The sequence below is a fragment of the Coregonus lavaretus genome, assembly GCF_964263955.1.
Source record: "Coregonus lavaretus genome assembly, chromosome: 25".
Classification (NCBI taxonomy): domain Eukaryota; kingdom Metazoa; phylum Chordata; class Actinopteri; order Salmoniformes; family Salmonidae; genus Coregonus; species Coregonus lavaretus.
This window is the reverse complement of record NC_140012.1, coordinates 1431943-1447032: the sequence shown is the minus strand read 5'-3', so window position 1 is coordinate 1447032 and position 15090 is coordinate 1431943. Positions and strand designations below refer to the sequence as shown.

The window sequence follows — 15090 nt, the reverse complement described above, 5'->3', positions numbered from 1 at the left end:
ACTGTGTTTCATATAACGTTGTTCAATAACACTGTATTGTCTTCCCACTCTCTTTCTCTCCCCCTTTCCTTCTCCCTATGCCCATCTTCATCTCTCTGTTTATATCGCTCTCCCACACTTTTCCTCCATCTCTTCCCCCTCTGTGTCCGTCTCTTTCTTTCCCCCGCTCTTAGGCTCTGTGTCCTTGGATGGAGCAGCAGATGAACTGGGCATCGTGTTCATGGGTAAGTAAACTTTTCATTTGTGCAGTAAATCGCCCTTTTATTTTCTCTCAGCCAATCAGAAAATACCTTGCACAAAACACACAATCAAGCAAAACGCTTTGCTCACCTTGGAAAATATGAATGTGCTCTGGTCACCATGGAAACAGAGAGGTAACAAATTATATGTATTCTATCTGAATGGAAGCTAGTATTGTGCGCTAGCATGATGTAAGGGCTTATATGGCAACCAAAATAATGATCTCTGCAGTGTGCTTGACTGTACATTGTGTGTGTGTGTGGCATGTGTGTGTGCGTGTTTGCACGTGTCTATTTGCATTTATTAATGTCTGAGGATTTATTTAAGATGGCATTTACCGCTACATCCCTGGAGTGTATTCCTCGCTGCACACTTCTCATTTAAACGGTTGGAAATGTCACATGGGCATGAACGCCATGTTTAATACCATCAAGCAATACCCTAAATTCCAAACCAACACCTAGCAACCAAAAAAGTATTAAACAAATCAAAATATATTTTCTATTTGAGATTCTTCAAAAAGCCCCCCTTTGCTTTGATGACAGCTTGGGGGTAGAAGCTGTTAAGGAGCCTTTTGGACCTAGACTTGGCACTCCCGTACAACTTGCCGTGCGGTAGTAGAGAGAACAGTCTATGACTTGGGTGACTGGAGTCTTGAGCCTTCGTCTGACACCGCCTAGTAAATAGGTCCGGGATGGAAGGAAGCTTGTCCACAGTGATGTACTGGGCCGTACGCACTACCCTCTGTAGCGCCTTACGGTCGGATGCCAAGCAGTTGCCATACCAGGCAGTGATGAAACCGGTTAGGATGCTCTCGATGGTGCAGCTGTATAACTTTTTGAGGATCTGGGGACCCATGCCAAATCTTTTCAGTCTCCTTAGGGGTAAAGGCGTTGTCGTGCCCTCTTCACAACTGTCTTGGTGTGTTTGGACCATGATAGTTTGTTGGTGATGTGGACACCAAGGAACTTGAAACTCTCGACCTGCACCACTACAGACCCGTCGATGTGAATGGGGGCGTGTTCGGCCCTCCTTTTCCTGTAGTTAATGATCAGCTCCTTTGTCTTGCTCACGTTGAGGGAGAGGTTGTTATCCTGGCACCACACTGCCAGGTCTCTGAGTTCCTCCCTATAGGCTGTCTCATCATTGTCGGTGATTAGGCCTACCATTGTTGTGTCGTCAGCAAACTTAATGATGATGTTGGAGTCATGCTTGGCCATGCAGTCGTGGGTGAACAGGGAGTACAGGAGGGGACTAAGCAGGCACCCCTGAGGGACCCACGTGTTGAGGATCAGCGTGGCAGATGTGTTTTTGCCTACCCTTACCACCTGGGAGAGGCCCGACAGGAATTCCAGGATCCAGTTGCAGAGGGAGATGTTTAGTTCCAGGGTCCTTAGCTTTGTGGGCACTATGGTATTGAATGCTGAGCTGTAGTCAATGAACAGCATTCTCACATAGGTGTTCCTTTTGTCCAGGTGGTAAAGGGCAGTGTGGAGTGCGATTGAGATTGCATCATCTGTGGATCTGTTGGGGCGGTATGAGAATTGGAGTGGGTCTAGAGTTTCCGGGATGATGGTGTGTATGTGAGCCATGAACAGCCTTTCAAAGCACCTTATGGCTATCGACGTGAGTGCTATGGGACGGTAGTCATTTAGGCAGGTTACCCTTGCTTTCTTGGGCACAGGGACTATGGTGGTCTGCTTGAAACATGTAGGTATTACAGACTGTCAGGGAGAGGTTGAAAATGTCAGTGAAGACACTTGCCAGTTGGTCCGCGCATGCTCTGAGTACATGTCCTGGTAATCCATCTGGCCCCGCGGCCTTGTGCATGTTGACCTGTTTAAAGGTCTTGCTCACATCGGCTACGGAGAGCGTGATCACACAGTCGTTTGGAACAGCTGGTCGTCCGGAACAGCATGCTTCAGTGTTGCTTGCCTCGAAGCGAGCATAAAATAAATTTAGCCCGTCTGGTAGGCTCGAGTCACTGGGCAGCTCGCCGCTGGGTTTCCCTTTGTAGTCCGTAATAGTTTGCAAGCCCTGCCACATCCGACGAGCATCAGAGCCGGTGTAGCAAGATTCAATCTTAGTCCTGTATTGACGCTTTGCCTGTTTGATGGTTCATCTGAGGGCAATGTGGGATTTCTTATATGCGTCCGGATTAGTGTCCCGCTCCATGAAAGCGGCAGCTCTATCCTTTAGCTTGGTGCGGATATTGCCTGTAATCCATGGCTTTTGGTTGGGATATGTATGTACGGTCACTGTGGGGACGACGTCGTTGATGCACTTATTGATGAAGCCGGTGACTGAGGTGGTATACTCCTCAGTGCCATTGGATGAATCCCGGAACATATTCCAGTCTGTGCTATCAAAACAGTCCTGTAGCGTAGCATCCGTGTCATCTGACCACTTCCGTATTGAGCGAGTCACTGGTACTTCCTGCTTTAGTTTTTGCTTGTAAGCAGGAATCAGGAGGATATAATTATGGTCAGATTTGCCAAATGGAGGGCGAGGGAGAGCTTTGTATGCGTCTCTGTGTGTGGAGTAAAGGTGGTCTAGAGTTTTTTTTTCTCTCTGGTTGCACATGTGACATAATGGTAGAAATGAGGTAAAACGGATTTAAGTTTGCCTGTGTTAAAGTCCCCGGCCACTAGGAGCGCCACTTCTGGATGAGCATTTTCTGGTTTGCTTATGGCCTTATACAGCTTGTTGAGTGTGGTCTTAGTGCCAGCATCGGTTTGTGGTGGTAAATAGACGGCTACGAAAAATATAGATGAAAACTCTCTTGGCAGATAATTTGGTCTACAGCTTATTCATGATTCGTGTTGCGAGCTGTAAAAAATATAGCTGTCCACATTTCTGAAACATAATTTTCAGTGCGCCATTGAATTGGCACCTTTCCCTGTATGTTGCTATGTGTATAATAGTGACGTTAACCAGCATATTGGTGTTGAGGACAATGTGGCAGAGGCAGCAGCGGAGTGAGGAGACGAGGAAATAGCCCTTGCCTTAATTGTGTAAGAAGATTTAGGAGAGAGGAAACCCCAACTTAATTAGGTCTACAATCAATAACCTAACTGTTAAATGTGCCTGGCTTTATAAATCATCAATATATCTACAGAAATAAGACAGATCCTGCTTCTGTTGCCTGTTTGAGTGTTTGTTTAATAGCCTACTGATTCCGTGAGCACCAAGCCTCATGCAACTGCAAAATGTCGGATAAAGCAATTTCACAAATCTGTCTGTTTTTTATATTTTCTATGCTGTAATAAAGGTTTTACAATTTCCCCACCAGTTAGAACAGACTCTCTGGTATTACTTATAATAGTAGTAGCCTTGTATAACCACCATCGAGCTGTATGCCTAAAAACGTATTATATTTAGTTTTAATACCGTAACTTACTATGCATGAAGCTATGCATGAAGACTCTTTAGTCATAAGAGTTCCACTTAGGCAACAGATATTTAGGAGACCTCATGAGCTGTCCTAACAGATAAGAGTTACCAGCAGGTGTCTCGATTATAGAAAAAGGCAGTTTGGAGTTGTTAAAGTAATGTTTTGATATTTCTATAACATCAACCCATAAATAATCTAGATCTACCTGCAACAGTATATTTTGCACTTTGACAATAATTTTACATGAGGCCTAATTCACACGATAAGCCTAAAATACTTATAACCACTAGGCTGATAAAGAATCAAATATTACTTTCGATTATTTCACTAACCTACATCATGTTATTTCAAGTTATCCCTTTGGAGTACATGCAAAAGTATGATTCAGGGCAATGCCTACCACATCATTCAACGTATCAGAATTGGTTAAATAACGTTAAGCATGCCAACATATAAGACAATAATTAATAGTAGGCAAAGTTATCATGTCAGGTGAAAATTATAGTTATCAAATGTTTTGCCATTGCAACATTTGATGTAGAGTCACATTCACCTTGGTTTCTGAAGCGTGCTGTAGAGTTCACAGCTGGCGATGCCTCATCTGTGGGTGTAAATCGTTCGGTAGCCTAACCTATTATTGGAATACAAAAGAAGCCATCCACCCGTGATGGGCTATAAGCAGGACAATAGACTTGTTGAGTTGATTTCTATTTTTAGGGACTAATGGATGTTTTAGGTATAGCTATACAAAATCCACGCTCTTAGGCCTACAGCTCCATACGAGGCTTAGTAGTCTACTAAGCCAAATGATGATAATTATTTTATTGATAATAATATGAATAATTGTAATAATAAGAAGAAGAAGGAACTAAAGGAGGAGGGTAGGAGGAGCGAGTGCTGCGTACTAATTACAGTATGTGTGTCAAACGTGATGTTAGATTACGAAAACAAATCTGACCATTTAGAACCCTGTTAACAACACAACAAATTCAATAATAGTACAGCCAAAATTAAAAACAGTTGCATGCATTCCTGATTGCAATTACTTTAGCTAACATGTTGCGGTTCATTTATTGTTTAATTATTCAAGGCTCCCTTTGTTATTTATTTTTTATAACTAAAACGCTTGAACAAAATTATCAGACCAAAGGTGAGGACACAACAGTTCACCTGACAAGACTAAAGTTTGACATTTCTAACTCAATATGACAGACCTGATTTGCCCTAAAGAAAATGCATCAACCCCCTACAAATACTGTATGTCCATTTATTATAATCCACATAATAATCAAAACAACCTTATAATAGGTCATGAGTTATATACTGTATATCCAATAGAAATAAGCATATACAGTATTTGTCCATCAACATCTTTGTGTTTCCGTTAATAAAATAATTATAAAAAAAGACTAGATGGAGTATATGTGGTTCAAATGAGCATTAACGGCAAGCACTGCGACTCACTGAAGCGTATCACAGCATGCCGCATGCTCTTCTGTGGTATGACTCAACTTTTAAATGATGAACCACTGCAGCAGGTTAGGATAATTAACATGGCAGGTTAGGAGAACTAACACAGCAGGTTAGGTGAATTAACGTAGGAGGTTAAGAGAATGAGGTTAAGGTTAGAAAAATGGTTAGGGTTAGGCTTAGCTACAACACTAGAGTTGTGAACAACTGTTGCCTCCGACACGACCACTAGATTGAGCTGTTGTAGGCCTACCTACTCCATCTAGCTACAACGTAAACGTAAACAAACCATCTCTGGCAACAAGTCATCAGTATCATAACACCGGCACCGGCCGTTTGTATCAATAAATCACTATCAGAAAACGTTTTGTGCCAGGAGTGTCATCAAGGCAAAGGGTGACTATTTGAAGAATCTCAAATATATTTTGATTTGTTTAACACTTTATTGCTTACTACATGATTCCATTTGTGTTATTTTATAGTTTTGATGTCTTCACTATTATTCTACAATGTAGAAAATAGTAAAAATAAAGAAAAACCCTTGAATGAGTAGGTGTGTCCAAACTTTTGACAGGTAGTGTATATTATGGTTTCTCTCAGCCGATATTTGGCTAAATATGACCGCTCACTCTTTCCTCACTTAGCACTAGTACTAATGTAGCCTACATTTTCCGATTTGGATGAGAATTGTGTTATGCTGTTGCTACTTCTGTGAATGTCTGAACATTGCATCCAAAAATAAACTGCTCACATTGACGCCAAAACATTGTAAATGCTGTGTTTGTGCAAAATGTTTCGTAAAACTGTGTTGTTTACAGTAACTTACAAAGCAGCCAGTTATCTGTAAGTTACTAAAAAACAACTGATTTTTCAGCATGCTCTGCTGTAGGTAGATTTTTTTTTATGTTGTTAATATCTGTGTTTTTGCAGGTACATTGATTGATAGATTAATCGTATGCTACACAAAGATAAATAACATACATGTTCTAAACTAATCCAATCAGTTAGTTAGATTTTCTGCACCCTTTAATGAAATGGCTGTTCCAGTTTAAATGGCTTAGGAAGTAAACTCACAATGTTCCTAATCGTGACAGTCATTTTAATGCAGGTGAAGATATTCCAACTGTTGGATATCATAACTCTGGCTGGATTCCAATAGTAATTACACATCGCTTTGCAAACCAGCATAATGTGACTTGCAGCTAGGGTTGCAAAATTCTGATACCGTTCTCAGGTTTTCCAGAAATCCAGGTTGGAAGATTCCTCCAGGATTTCTGGACAACCTGTGAGTTTTTGGAAAATTACCAGAGTTTGTGGCCTGTAAACCATGAGTTTCAGGCAATTGTATAAGAGTCAAGCTCTCAAAATAAGGCCATATGAAATACATATTGTATTGTGTTAAAATAATTAATTTTAATGATAACATATTCACTTAGTGAAGGCCACAGGACTGAACATAGATGAATGCAACAACCATGTCTCTGTCACTAACAAATACAGTCATGGGTGGTAACTCTACAATTAATTTGAAATATAAGGCACTCTGGCAAATATGCAAAAAAGGTTTTACAGTAAGAATATGTTACCGCAAAATGACTACAGTAGCATTATTGGTATTGCAAATCAATTACAGTAACAGTATTGGATACAACAAAATATGGTATGGTAACATACTGTTCCTTTTTTTACAGTAACAGTATGAACACCCCGTGTTCAAGAATGGCCTTTTTCCCTTTATGTAGATTACAACCTCTCATTTTTAGTTATTTGAAAATGAAATAATCTCCAAAATATCGCTATTTTTAAAACAAGCCATATAAATGTGGTTGCAATTTCAATTTAATTCACCTGGCCGCGACCAGCTGGCCGCGACCGGGAGACCCATTGGGCGGCGCACAACTGGCCCAGCGTCATCCAGGGTAGAGGAGGGAATGGCCGGCAGGGATGTAGCTCAGTTGGTAGACCATGGCGTTTGCATCGCCAGGGTTGTGGGTTTGATTCCCACGGGGGACCAGTATAAAAAATAAAAAATGTATGCACTAACTGTAAGTCGCTCTGGATAAGAGCGTCTGCTAAATGACTAAATTTTTTTTTTTTTAATAACAAAAACATTATGGTTAAACTCAAATATACTAATTTTTTTTTTTTTGATATTTTTGAAAGAAAAGAGAAGAAAACAGTATAATCTTTGCAAATGATATCATAAATAGGACTAGTGGAGTTATGTCACACCTGTCACACTGCTCTATCCAAAATTACAAACAACTATTTGCAGAATTACCGCAAAAATGGAAGAGGCAAGTGAAAGAGGGAGAAAGTAAGGAACTTGTCTGTCGGCCCTGCATTAAAGACCAACATTTGTTAAAGAAAATTGTGATGAATAAACAAGTACACCAGTTTCATTTAATGATAGAAAACTTGACAGCTGTGCCATACAGATTGCAAAATAGTTGAGAAGAGATTTTCAATGTACTGATTCCATGGCATATGGTTTATGAACTGATACATAAAACAACGCCAGATTCAAAACTTAAGAGTTTTCTATTTAAATTATTATACAAAATTATTGCAACCAATAGAATGTTATATATATGGGGGTTACAATCATCCCAGAATCATTAGATAACTTGTTTTGGTACTGTCCATACAGTGCATTCGGAAAGTATTCAGACCCCTTTCCTTTTTCCACATTGTGTAACGTTATAGAATTATTCTAAAATGGATATACTTTTTTTCCCCCCTCATCAATCAACACACAATACCCCATAATGACAAATAAAAAACAGAAATACCTTATTTATTTTGAGCCTTGCAAAAGTACTCATCCCCCTTGGCATTTTTCCTATTTTGTTGAATTACAACCTGTAATTTAAATGGATTTTTATTTGGATTTCATGTAATGGACATACACAAAATAGTCCAAATTGGTGAAGTTATACACTGCTCAAAAAAATAAAGGGAACACTTAAACAACACAATGTAACTCCAAGTCAATCACACTTCTGTGAAATCAAACTGTCCACTTACGAAGCAACACTGATTGACAATACATTTCACATGCTGTTGTGCAAATGGAACAGGTGGAAATTATAGGCAATTAGCAAGACACCACCCAATAAAGAAGTGGTTCTGCAGGTGGTGACCACAGACCACTTCTCAGTTCCTATGCTTCCTGGCTGATGTTTTGATCACTTTTGAATGCTGGCGGTGCTTTCACTCTAGTGGTAGCATGAGACGGAGTCTACAACCCACACAAGTGGCTCAGGTAGTGCAGCTCATCCAGGATGGCACATCAATGCGAGCTGTGGCAAGAAGGTTTGCTGTGTCTGTCAGCGTAGTGTCCAGAGCATGGAGGCGCTACCAGGAGACAGGCCAGTACATCAGGAGACATGGAGGAGGCTGTAGGAGGGCAACAACCCAGCAGCAGGACCGCTACCTCCGCCTTTGTGCAAGGAAGAGCAGGAGGAGCACTGCCAGAGCCCTGCAAAATGACCTCCAGCAGGCCACAAATGTGCATGTGTCTGCTCAAACGGTCAGAAACAGACTCCATGAGGGTGGTATGAGGGCCCGACGTCCACAGGTGGGGGTTGTGCTTACAGCCCAACACCGTGCAGGACGTTTGGCATTTGCCAGAGAACACCAAGATTGGCAAATTCGCCACTGGTGACCTGTGCTCTTCACAGATGAAAGCAGGTTCACACTGAGCACATGTGACAGACGTGACAGAGTTTGGAGACGCAGTGGAGAACGTTCTGCTGCCTGCAACATCCTCCAGCATGACCGGTTTGGCGGTGGGTCAGTCATGGTGTGGGGTGGCATTTATTTGGGGGGCCTCCATGTGCTCGCCAGAGGTAGCCTGACTGCCATTAGGTACCGAGATGAGATCCTCAGACCCCTTGTGAGACCATATGCTGGTGCGGTTGGCCCTGGGTTCCTCCTAATGCAAGAAAATGCTAGACCTCATGTGGCTGGAGTGTGTCAGCAGTTCCTGCAAGAGGAAGGCATTGATGCTATGGACTGGCCCACCCGTTCCCCAGACCTGAATCCAATTGAGCACATCTGGGACATCATGTCTCACTCCATCCACCAACGCCACATTGCACCACAGACTGTCCAGGAGTTGGCGGATGCTTTAGTCCAGGTCTGGGAGGAGATCCCTCAGGAGACCATCCGCCACCTGATCAGGAGCATGCCCAGGTGGCGTAGGGAGGTCATACAGGCACGTGGAGGCCACACACACTACTGAGCCTCATGTTGACTTGTTTTAAGGACATTACATCAAAGTTGGATCAGCCTGTAGTGTGGTTTTCCACTTTAATTTTGAGGGTGACTCCAAATCCAGACCTCCATGGGTTGATACATTTGATTTCCATTGATAATTTTTGTGTGATTTTGTTGTCAGCACATTCAACTATGTAAAGAAAAAAGTATTTAATAAGATTATTTCCTTGATTCAGATCTAGGATGTGTTGTTTAAGTGTTCCCTTTATTTTTTTGAGCAGTGTATGAAAAAAATAACTTGTTTCAAAAAATTCAAAAACTTAAATAATGAAAAAGTGGTGCGTGCATATGTATTCACCCCCTTTGCTATGACGCCCCTAAATAAGATCTGGTGCAACCAATTACCTTCAAAAGTCACATAATTAGTTAAATAAAGTCCACCTGTGTGCAATCTAAGTGTCACATGATCTCAGTATATATACACCTGTTCTGAAAGGCCCCAGAGTTTGCAACACCACTAAGTAAGGGGCAAAACCAAGCAAGCGGCACCATGAAGACCAAGGAGCTCTCCAAACAGGTCAGGGACAAAGTTGTGGAGAAGTACAGATCAGGATTGTGAAATAAAAAAATATCTGAAACTTTGAACATCCCACGGAGCACCATTAAATCCATTATTAAAAAACGGAACGAATTTGGCACCAAAAGAGGGCCGCCCACCAAAACTCACGGACCAGGCAAGGAGGGCATTAATGAGAGAGGCAACAAAGAGACCACATGTAACCCTGAAGTAGCTGCAAAGCTCCACAGTGGAGATTGGAGTATCTGTCCATAGGACCACTTTAAGCCATACACTCCACAGAGCTGGGCTTTACGGAAGAGTGGCCAGAAAAAAAACCATTGCTTAAAGAAGAAAATAGGCAAACACGTTTGGTGTTCGCCAAAAGGCATGTGGGAGACTCCCCAAACATATGGAAGAAGGTAATCTGGTCAGATGAGACTATAACTGAGCTTTTTGGCCATCAAGGAAAACGCTATGTCTGGCGCAAACACAACACCTCTCCTCACCCCGAGAACACCATCCCCACAGTGAAGCATGGTGGTGGCAGCATCATGCTGTGGGGATGTTTTTCATCGGCAGGGACTGGGAAACTGGTCAGAATTGAAGGAATGATGGATGGCGCTAAATACAAGGAAATTCTTGAGGGAAACCAGTTGCAGTCTTCCAGAGATTTGAGACTGGGACGGAGGTTCACCTTCCAGCAGGACAATGACCCTAAGCATACTGCTAAAGCAACACTCGAGTGGTTTAAGGGGAAACATTTAAATGTCTTGGAATGGCCTAGTCAAAGCCCAGACCTCAATCCAATTGAGAATCTGTGGTATGACTTAAAGATTGCTGTACACCAGCAGAACCCATCCAACTAGAAGGAGCTGGAGCAGTTTTGCTTTGAAGAATGCGCAAATATCCCAGTGGCTAGATGTGTAATTGCTGCAAAAGGTGGCTCTACATAGTATTGACTTTGGGGGGGTGAATAGTTATGCACGCTCAAGTTTTCTGTTTTTTTGTCTTATTTCTTTTTTGTTTCACGATAAAAAATATTTTGCAACTTCAAAGTGGTAGGCATGTTGTGTAAATCAAATAATACAAACCCCCAAAAAATCAATTTTAATTCCAGGTTGTAAGGCAACAAAATAGAAAAAATGCCAAGGGGGTGAATACTTTCGCAAGCCATTGTAGGTTGGAATCATTAAAACTTGTTTTTCAACCACTCCACAAATGTCTTGTTAACAAACGATAGTTTTGGCATGTCGGTTAGGATATCTACTTTGTGCATGACACAAGTACTTTTTCCAGCAATTGTTTACAGAGAGATTTTTTCACTTATAATTCACTGTATCACCATTCCAGTGGGTCAGCAGTTTACATACACTAAGTTGACTGTGCCTTTAAACAGCTTGGAAAATTCCAGAAAATGATGTCATGGCTTTAGAAACTTCTGATAGGCTAATTGACATAATTTGAGTCCATTGGAGGTGTACTTGTGGATGTATTTCAAGGCCTACCTTCAAACTCAGTGACTCTTTGCTTGACATCATGGGAAAATCAAAATAAATCAGCCAAGACCTCAGAAAAAAATTGTAGATCTCCACAAGTCTGGTTCATCCTTGGGAGCAATTTCCAAAAGCCTGAAGTTACCACGTTCATCTGTACAAACAATAGTATGCAAGTATAAACACCATGGGACCACACAGCCATCATTCTGCTCAGGAAGGAGATGTGTTCTGTATTCCAGAGATAACCGTGCTTTGGTGCGAAAAGTGCAAATCAATCCCAGAACAACAGCAAAGGACCTTGTGAAGATGTTGGAGGAAACAGGTACAAAAGTATCTATATCCACAGTAAAACGAGTCCTATATCGACATAACCTGAAAGGCCGCTCAGCAAGGAAGAAGCCACTGCTCCAAAACCACCATAAAAAAACAGACTACGGTTTGCAACTGCACATGGGGACAAAGATCATACTTTTTGGAGAAATGTCCTCTTGTCTGATGAAACAGAAATAGAACTGTTTGGCCATAATGACCATCATTATGTTTGGAGGAAAAGGGGGTAGCTTGCAAGCCGAAGAACACCATCCCAACCGTGAAGCACGGGGGTGGCAGCATCATGCTGTGGGTGTGCTTTGATGCAGGAGGGACTGGTGCACTTCACAAAATAGATGGCATCATGAGGAAGGAAAATTATGTGGATATATTGAAGCAACATCTCAAGACATCAGTCAGGAAGTTAAAACTTGGTCGCAAATGGGTCTTCCAAATGGACAATGACCCCAAGCATACTTCCAAAGTTGTGGCAAAATGGCTTAAAGACGACAAAGTCAAGGTATTGGAGTGGCCATCACAAAGCCATGACCTCAATCCTATAGAAAATGTGTGGGCAGAACTGAAAAAGCGTGTGCAAGCAATGAGGCCTACAAACCTGACTCAGTTACACCATCTCTGTCAGGAGGAAATGGCCAAAATTCACCCAACTTCTTGTGGGAAGCTTGTGGAAGGCTTCCCGAAAACGTTTGAACCAAGTTAAACAATTTAAAGGCAATGCTACCAAATACTAATTGAGTGTATGTAAACTTCTGACCCACTGGGAATGTGATGAACAAAATAAAAGCAATAAATCATTCTCTCTACTATTATTCTGACATTTCACATTCCTAAAATAAAGTGGTGATCCTAACTGACCTAAGACAGGGAATTGTTACTAGGATTAAATATCAGGAATTGTGAAAAACTGAGTTTAAATGTATTTGGCTAAGGTGTATGTAAACTTCCGACTTCAACTGTATATATTTACAGAAAAATATATTTGGGGGATTGGAAATGATGCAGACAATTACATTGAAAGATGCCACAATCTATCTGCAATATCTTTTTATAATTTTTTTAATACCTGATAATTATCAATATAAACAAACGTCATTACCATCACAATAAACTTTTCAGAATTAAAACAGGAGGCTATAGGCGTTATGTAATTGGCTGTACAGTCAATGTTATTCAACACTGCTAATAAAAGAGTACCCATATAGAAATGGGTAATTGTTTACAAGTTGCTAGTTATCCCATAAAACCATCACCAAAAAACACATATTTTAATCTCCTTTGGAGTCTGGCAGCGCAACAAATCAAACGGCGAAACAAAGTGCTCTGCAGAGTGTTGCAAACTATTTGTCAGTGAGAATTGCTATTGGCTCCTTGACCTGTCGCTAGAAGTTGCTAGATTATGCTTTGCCGTTACCGCGACAACATCACCGCAGCAATTTCCTTGCTGTGGCACAGCTGCTGTCCCTGACGAACCGTTTTTGCCACCTCTCCCGCTGTACACCACCTCCCCTTGTGCTTCTCCTGTGTGTACGCCATTGCTCTGATTTCTGTTACACAGAAAGCTTCTCCCGATCTTGTTTGCGGCAGAGTTGTGTGGGAAAAGTAGCAAAATTCTATCAAAACCATAGAAACCCTCGTTGTTAAACCTCCCCAAAGGCATTACTGAAAATACTATTTTACCAAAACAATTACCAGGAGGTGTCTGACAACTCACTAAATATAGTGACAAAGATACTAAATTGGCAAAACTGGCTCCGCACGTGCCAGCAAAAAGGTTCTTCCAGGAACTCTTTGCTACATTGAAACATTCAAGGTTCCTCCAAGGACCCCTCAACTAACCAAAGGTGCAAATATGAACCCATTAACTGCAATGGTTCCATGAGTAACTCTAGGAATCTCTATTGTTCTTCGAGTCACCCCTAATTCTAAGAGTGTGCAATATAGTGTCCACATCACCAATAAACTATCATGGTCCAAACACACCAATACAGTCGTGAAGAGGGCACGACAACGCCTATTCCCCCTCAAGAGACTGAAAAGATTTAGCATGGGTCCTCAGATCTCAAAAAGTTATACAGCTGCACCATCGAGAGCATCCTGACTGGTTGCATCACCGCCTGGTATGGCAACTGCTCAGCCTCCGACCGCAAGTCGCTACAGAGGGTACTGTGTACAGCCCAGTGCCTCACTGGGGCCAAGCTTCCTGCCATCCAGGACCTCTATACCAGGCGGTGTCAGAGGAAGGCCCTAAAAATTGCCAAAGACACCAGCCACCATAGTCATAGACTGTTCTCTCTGCTACCGCACGGCAAGTGGTACCGGAGAGCCAAGTCTAGGTCTAAAAGGCTTCTTAACAGCTTTTACCCCCAAGCCATAATATTGCTGAACAGCTAATCAAATGGCTACCCAGACTATTTGACCACCCCTTTTTATACGCTGCTGCTACTCGCTGTTTATTATCTATGCATAGTCACTTTACCCCTACCTACATGTACATATTACCTCAATTACCTCGACTAACCTGTACCCCCGCATATTGACTCAGTACCTGTACCCCCTTTATATGAACTTGTTATTGTTATTTTATTGTTGCTCTTTTATTTTTTACTTTAGTTTATTAAGTAAATATTTTTCTTAACTCTTATTTTTCTTAAAACTGCATCGTTGTTAAGGGCTTGGATGTAAGCATTTCATTTGATATGCACGTCTTACAGAGAGTGGATTTAACAAGGTTTTTCACGAAACCGACTATTACTATTGTGTGTGTTACTAGCGAGTATATCGAGTGTTGCTTTAACAGTACTATTTTGCCTGTGTCTCTGCAGAAATGGTACTCTACATGCATGGAGTCACTCCTGAGTGGCGCAGTGGTCTAAGGCACTGCATCGCAGTGCTAACTGTGCCACTAGAGATCCTGGTTCGAATCCAGGCTCTGTCGCAGCCGGCCGCGACCGGGAGACTCATGGGCGGCGCACAATTGGCCCAGCGTCGTCCAGGGTAGGGGAGGGAATGGCCGGCAGGGATGTAGCTCAGTTGATAGAGCATGGCGTTTGCAACGCCAGGGTTGTGGGTTCAATTCCCACGGGGGGGCAGTATAAAAAAATATGTATTCACTAACTGTAAGTCGCTCTGGATAAGAGCGTCTGCTAAATGACTAAAATGTAATGTAAATGTACACTACCAGTCAAAACTTTGGACACACCTACTCATTCAAGGGTTTTTCTTTATTTGTACTATTTTCTACATTGTAGAATAATATTGAAGACATCAAAACTATGAAATAACACATATGGAATCATGTACTAACCAAAAAAGTGTTAAAACAAATTTTCAAATAGATTCTTCAAATAGCCACCTTTTGCCTTGATGACAGTTTTGCACAC

At 41.7% G+C, this 15090-nt stretch overlaps 1 protein-coding gene across 1 annotated transcript in view; it reads left to right on the top strand.

The window, feature by feature from the left end:
• LOC311100511 (pro-neuregulin-3, membrane-bound isoform-like) overlaps positions 1–15090 on the top strand; it is a gene marked incomplete at both ends in the record, with an annotated part of 420377 nt that overhangs the window by 343392 nt on the left and 61895 nt on the right. Inside the window, one exon of the mRNA XM_084141433.1 lies at positions 198–224. Within this exon, the coding sequence (XP_083997559.1) occupies positions 198–224 (27 nt within the window). The remainder of the gene's footprint in view (positions 1–197; positions 225–15090) is intronic.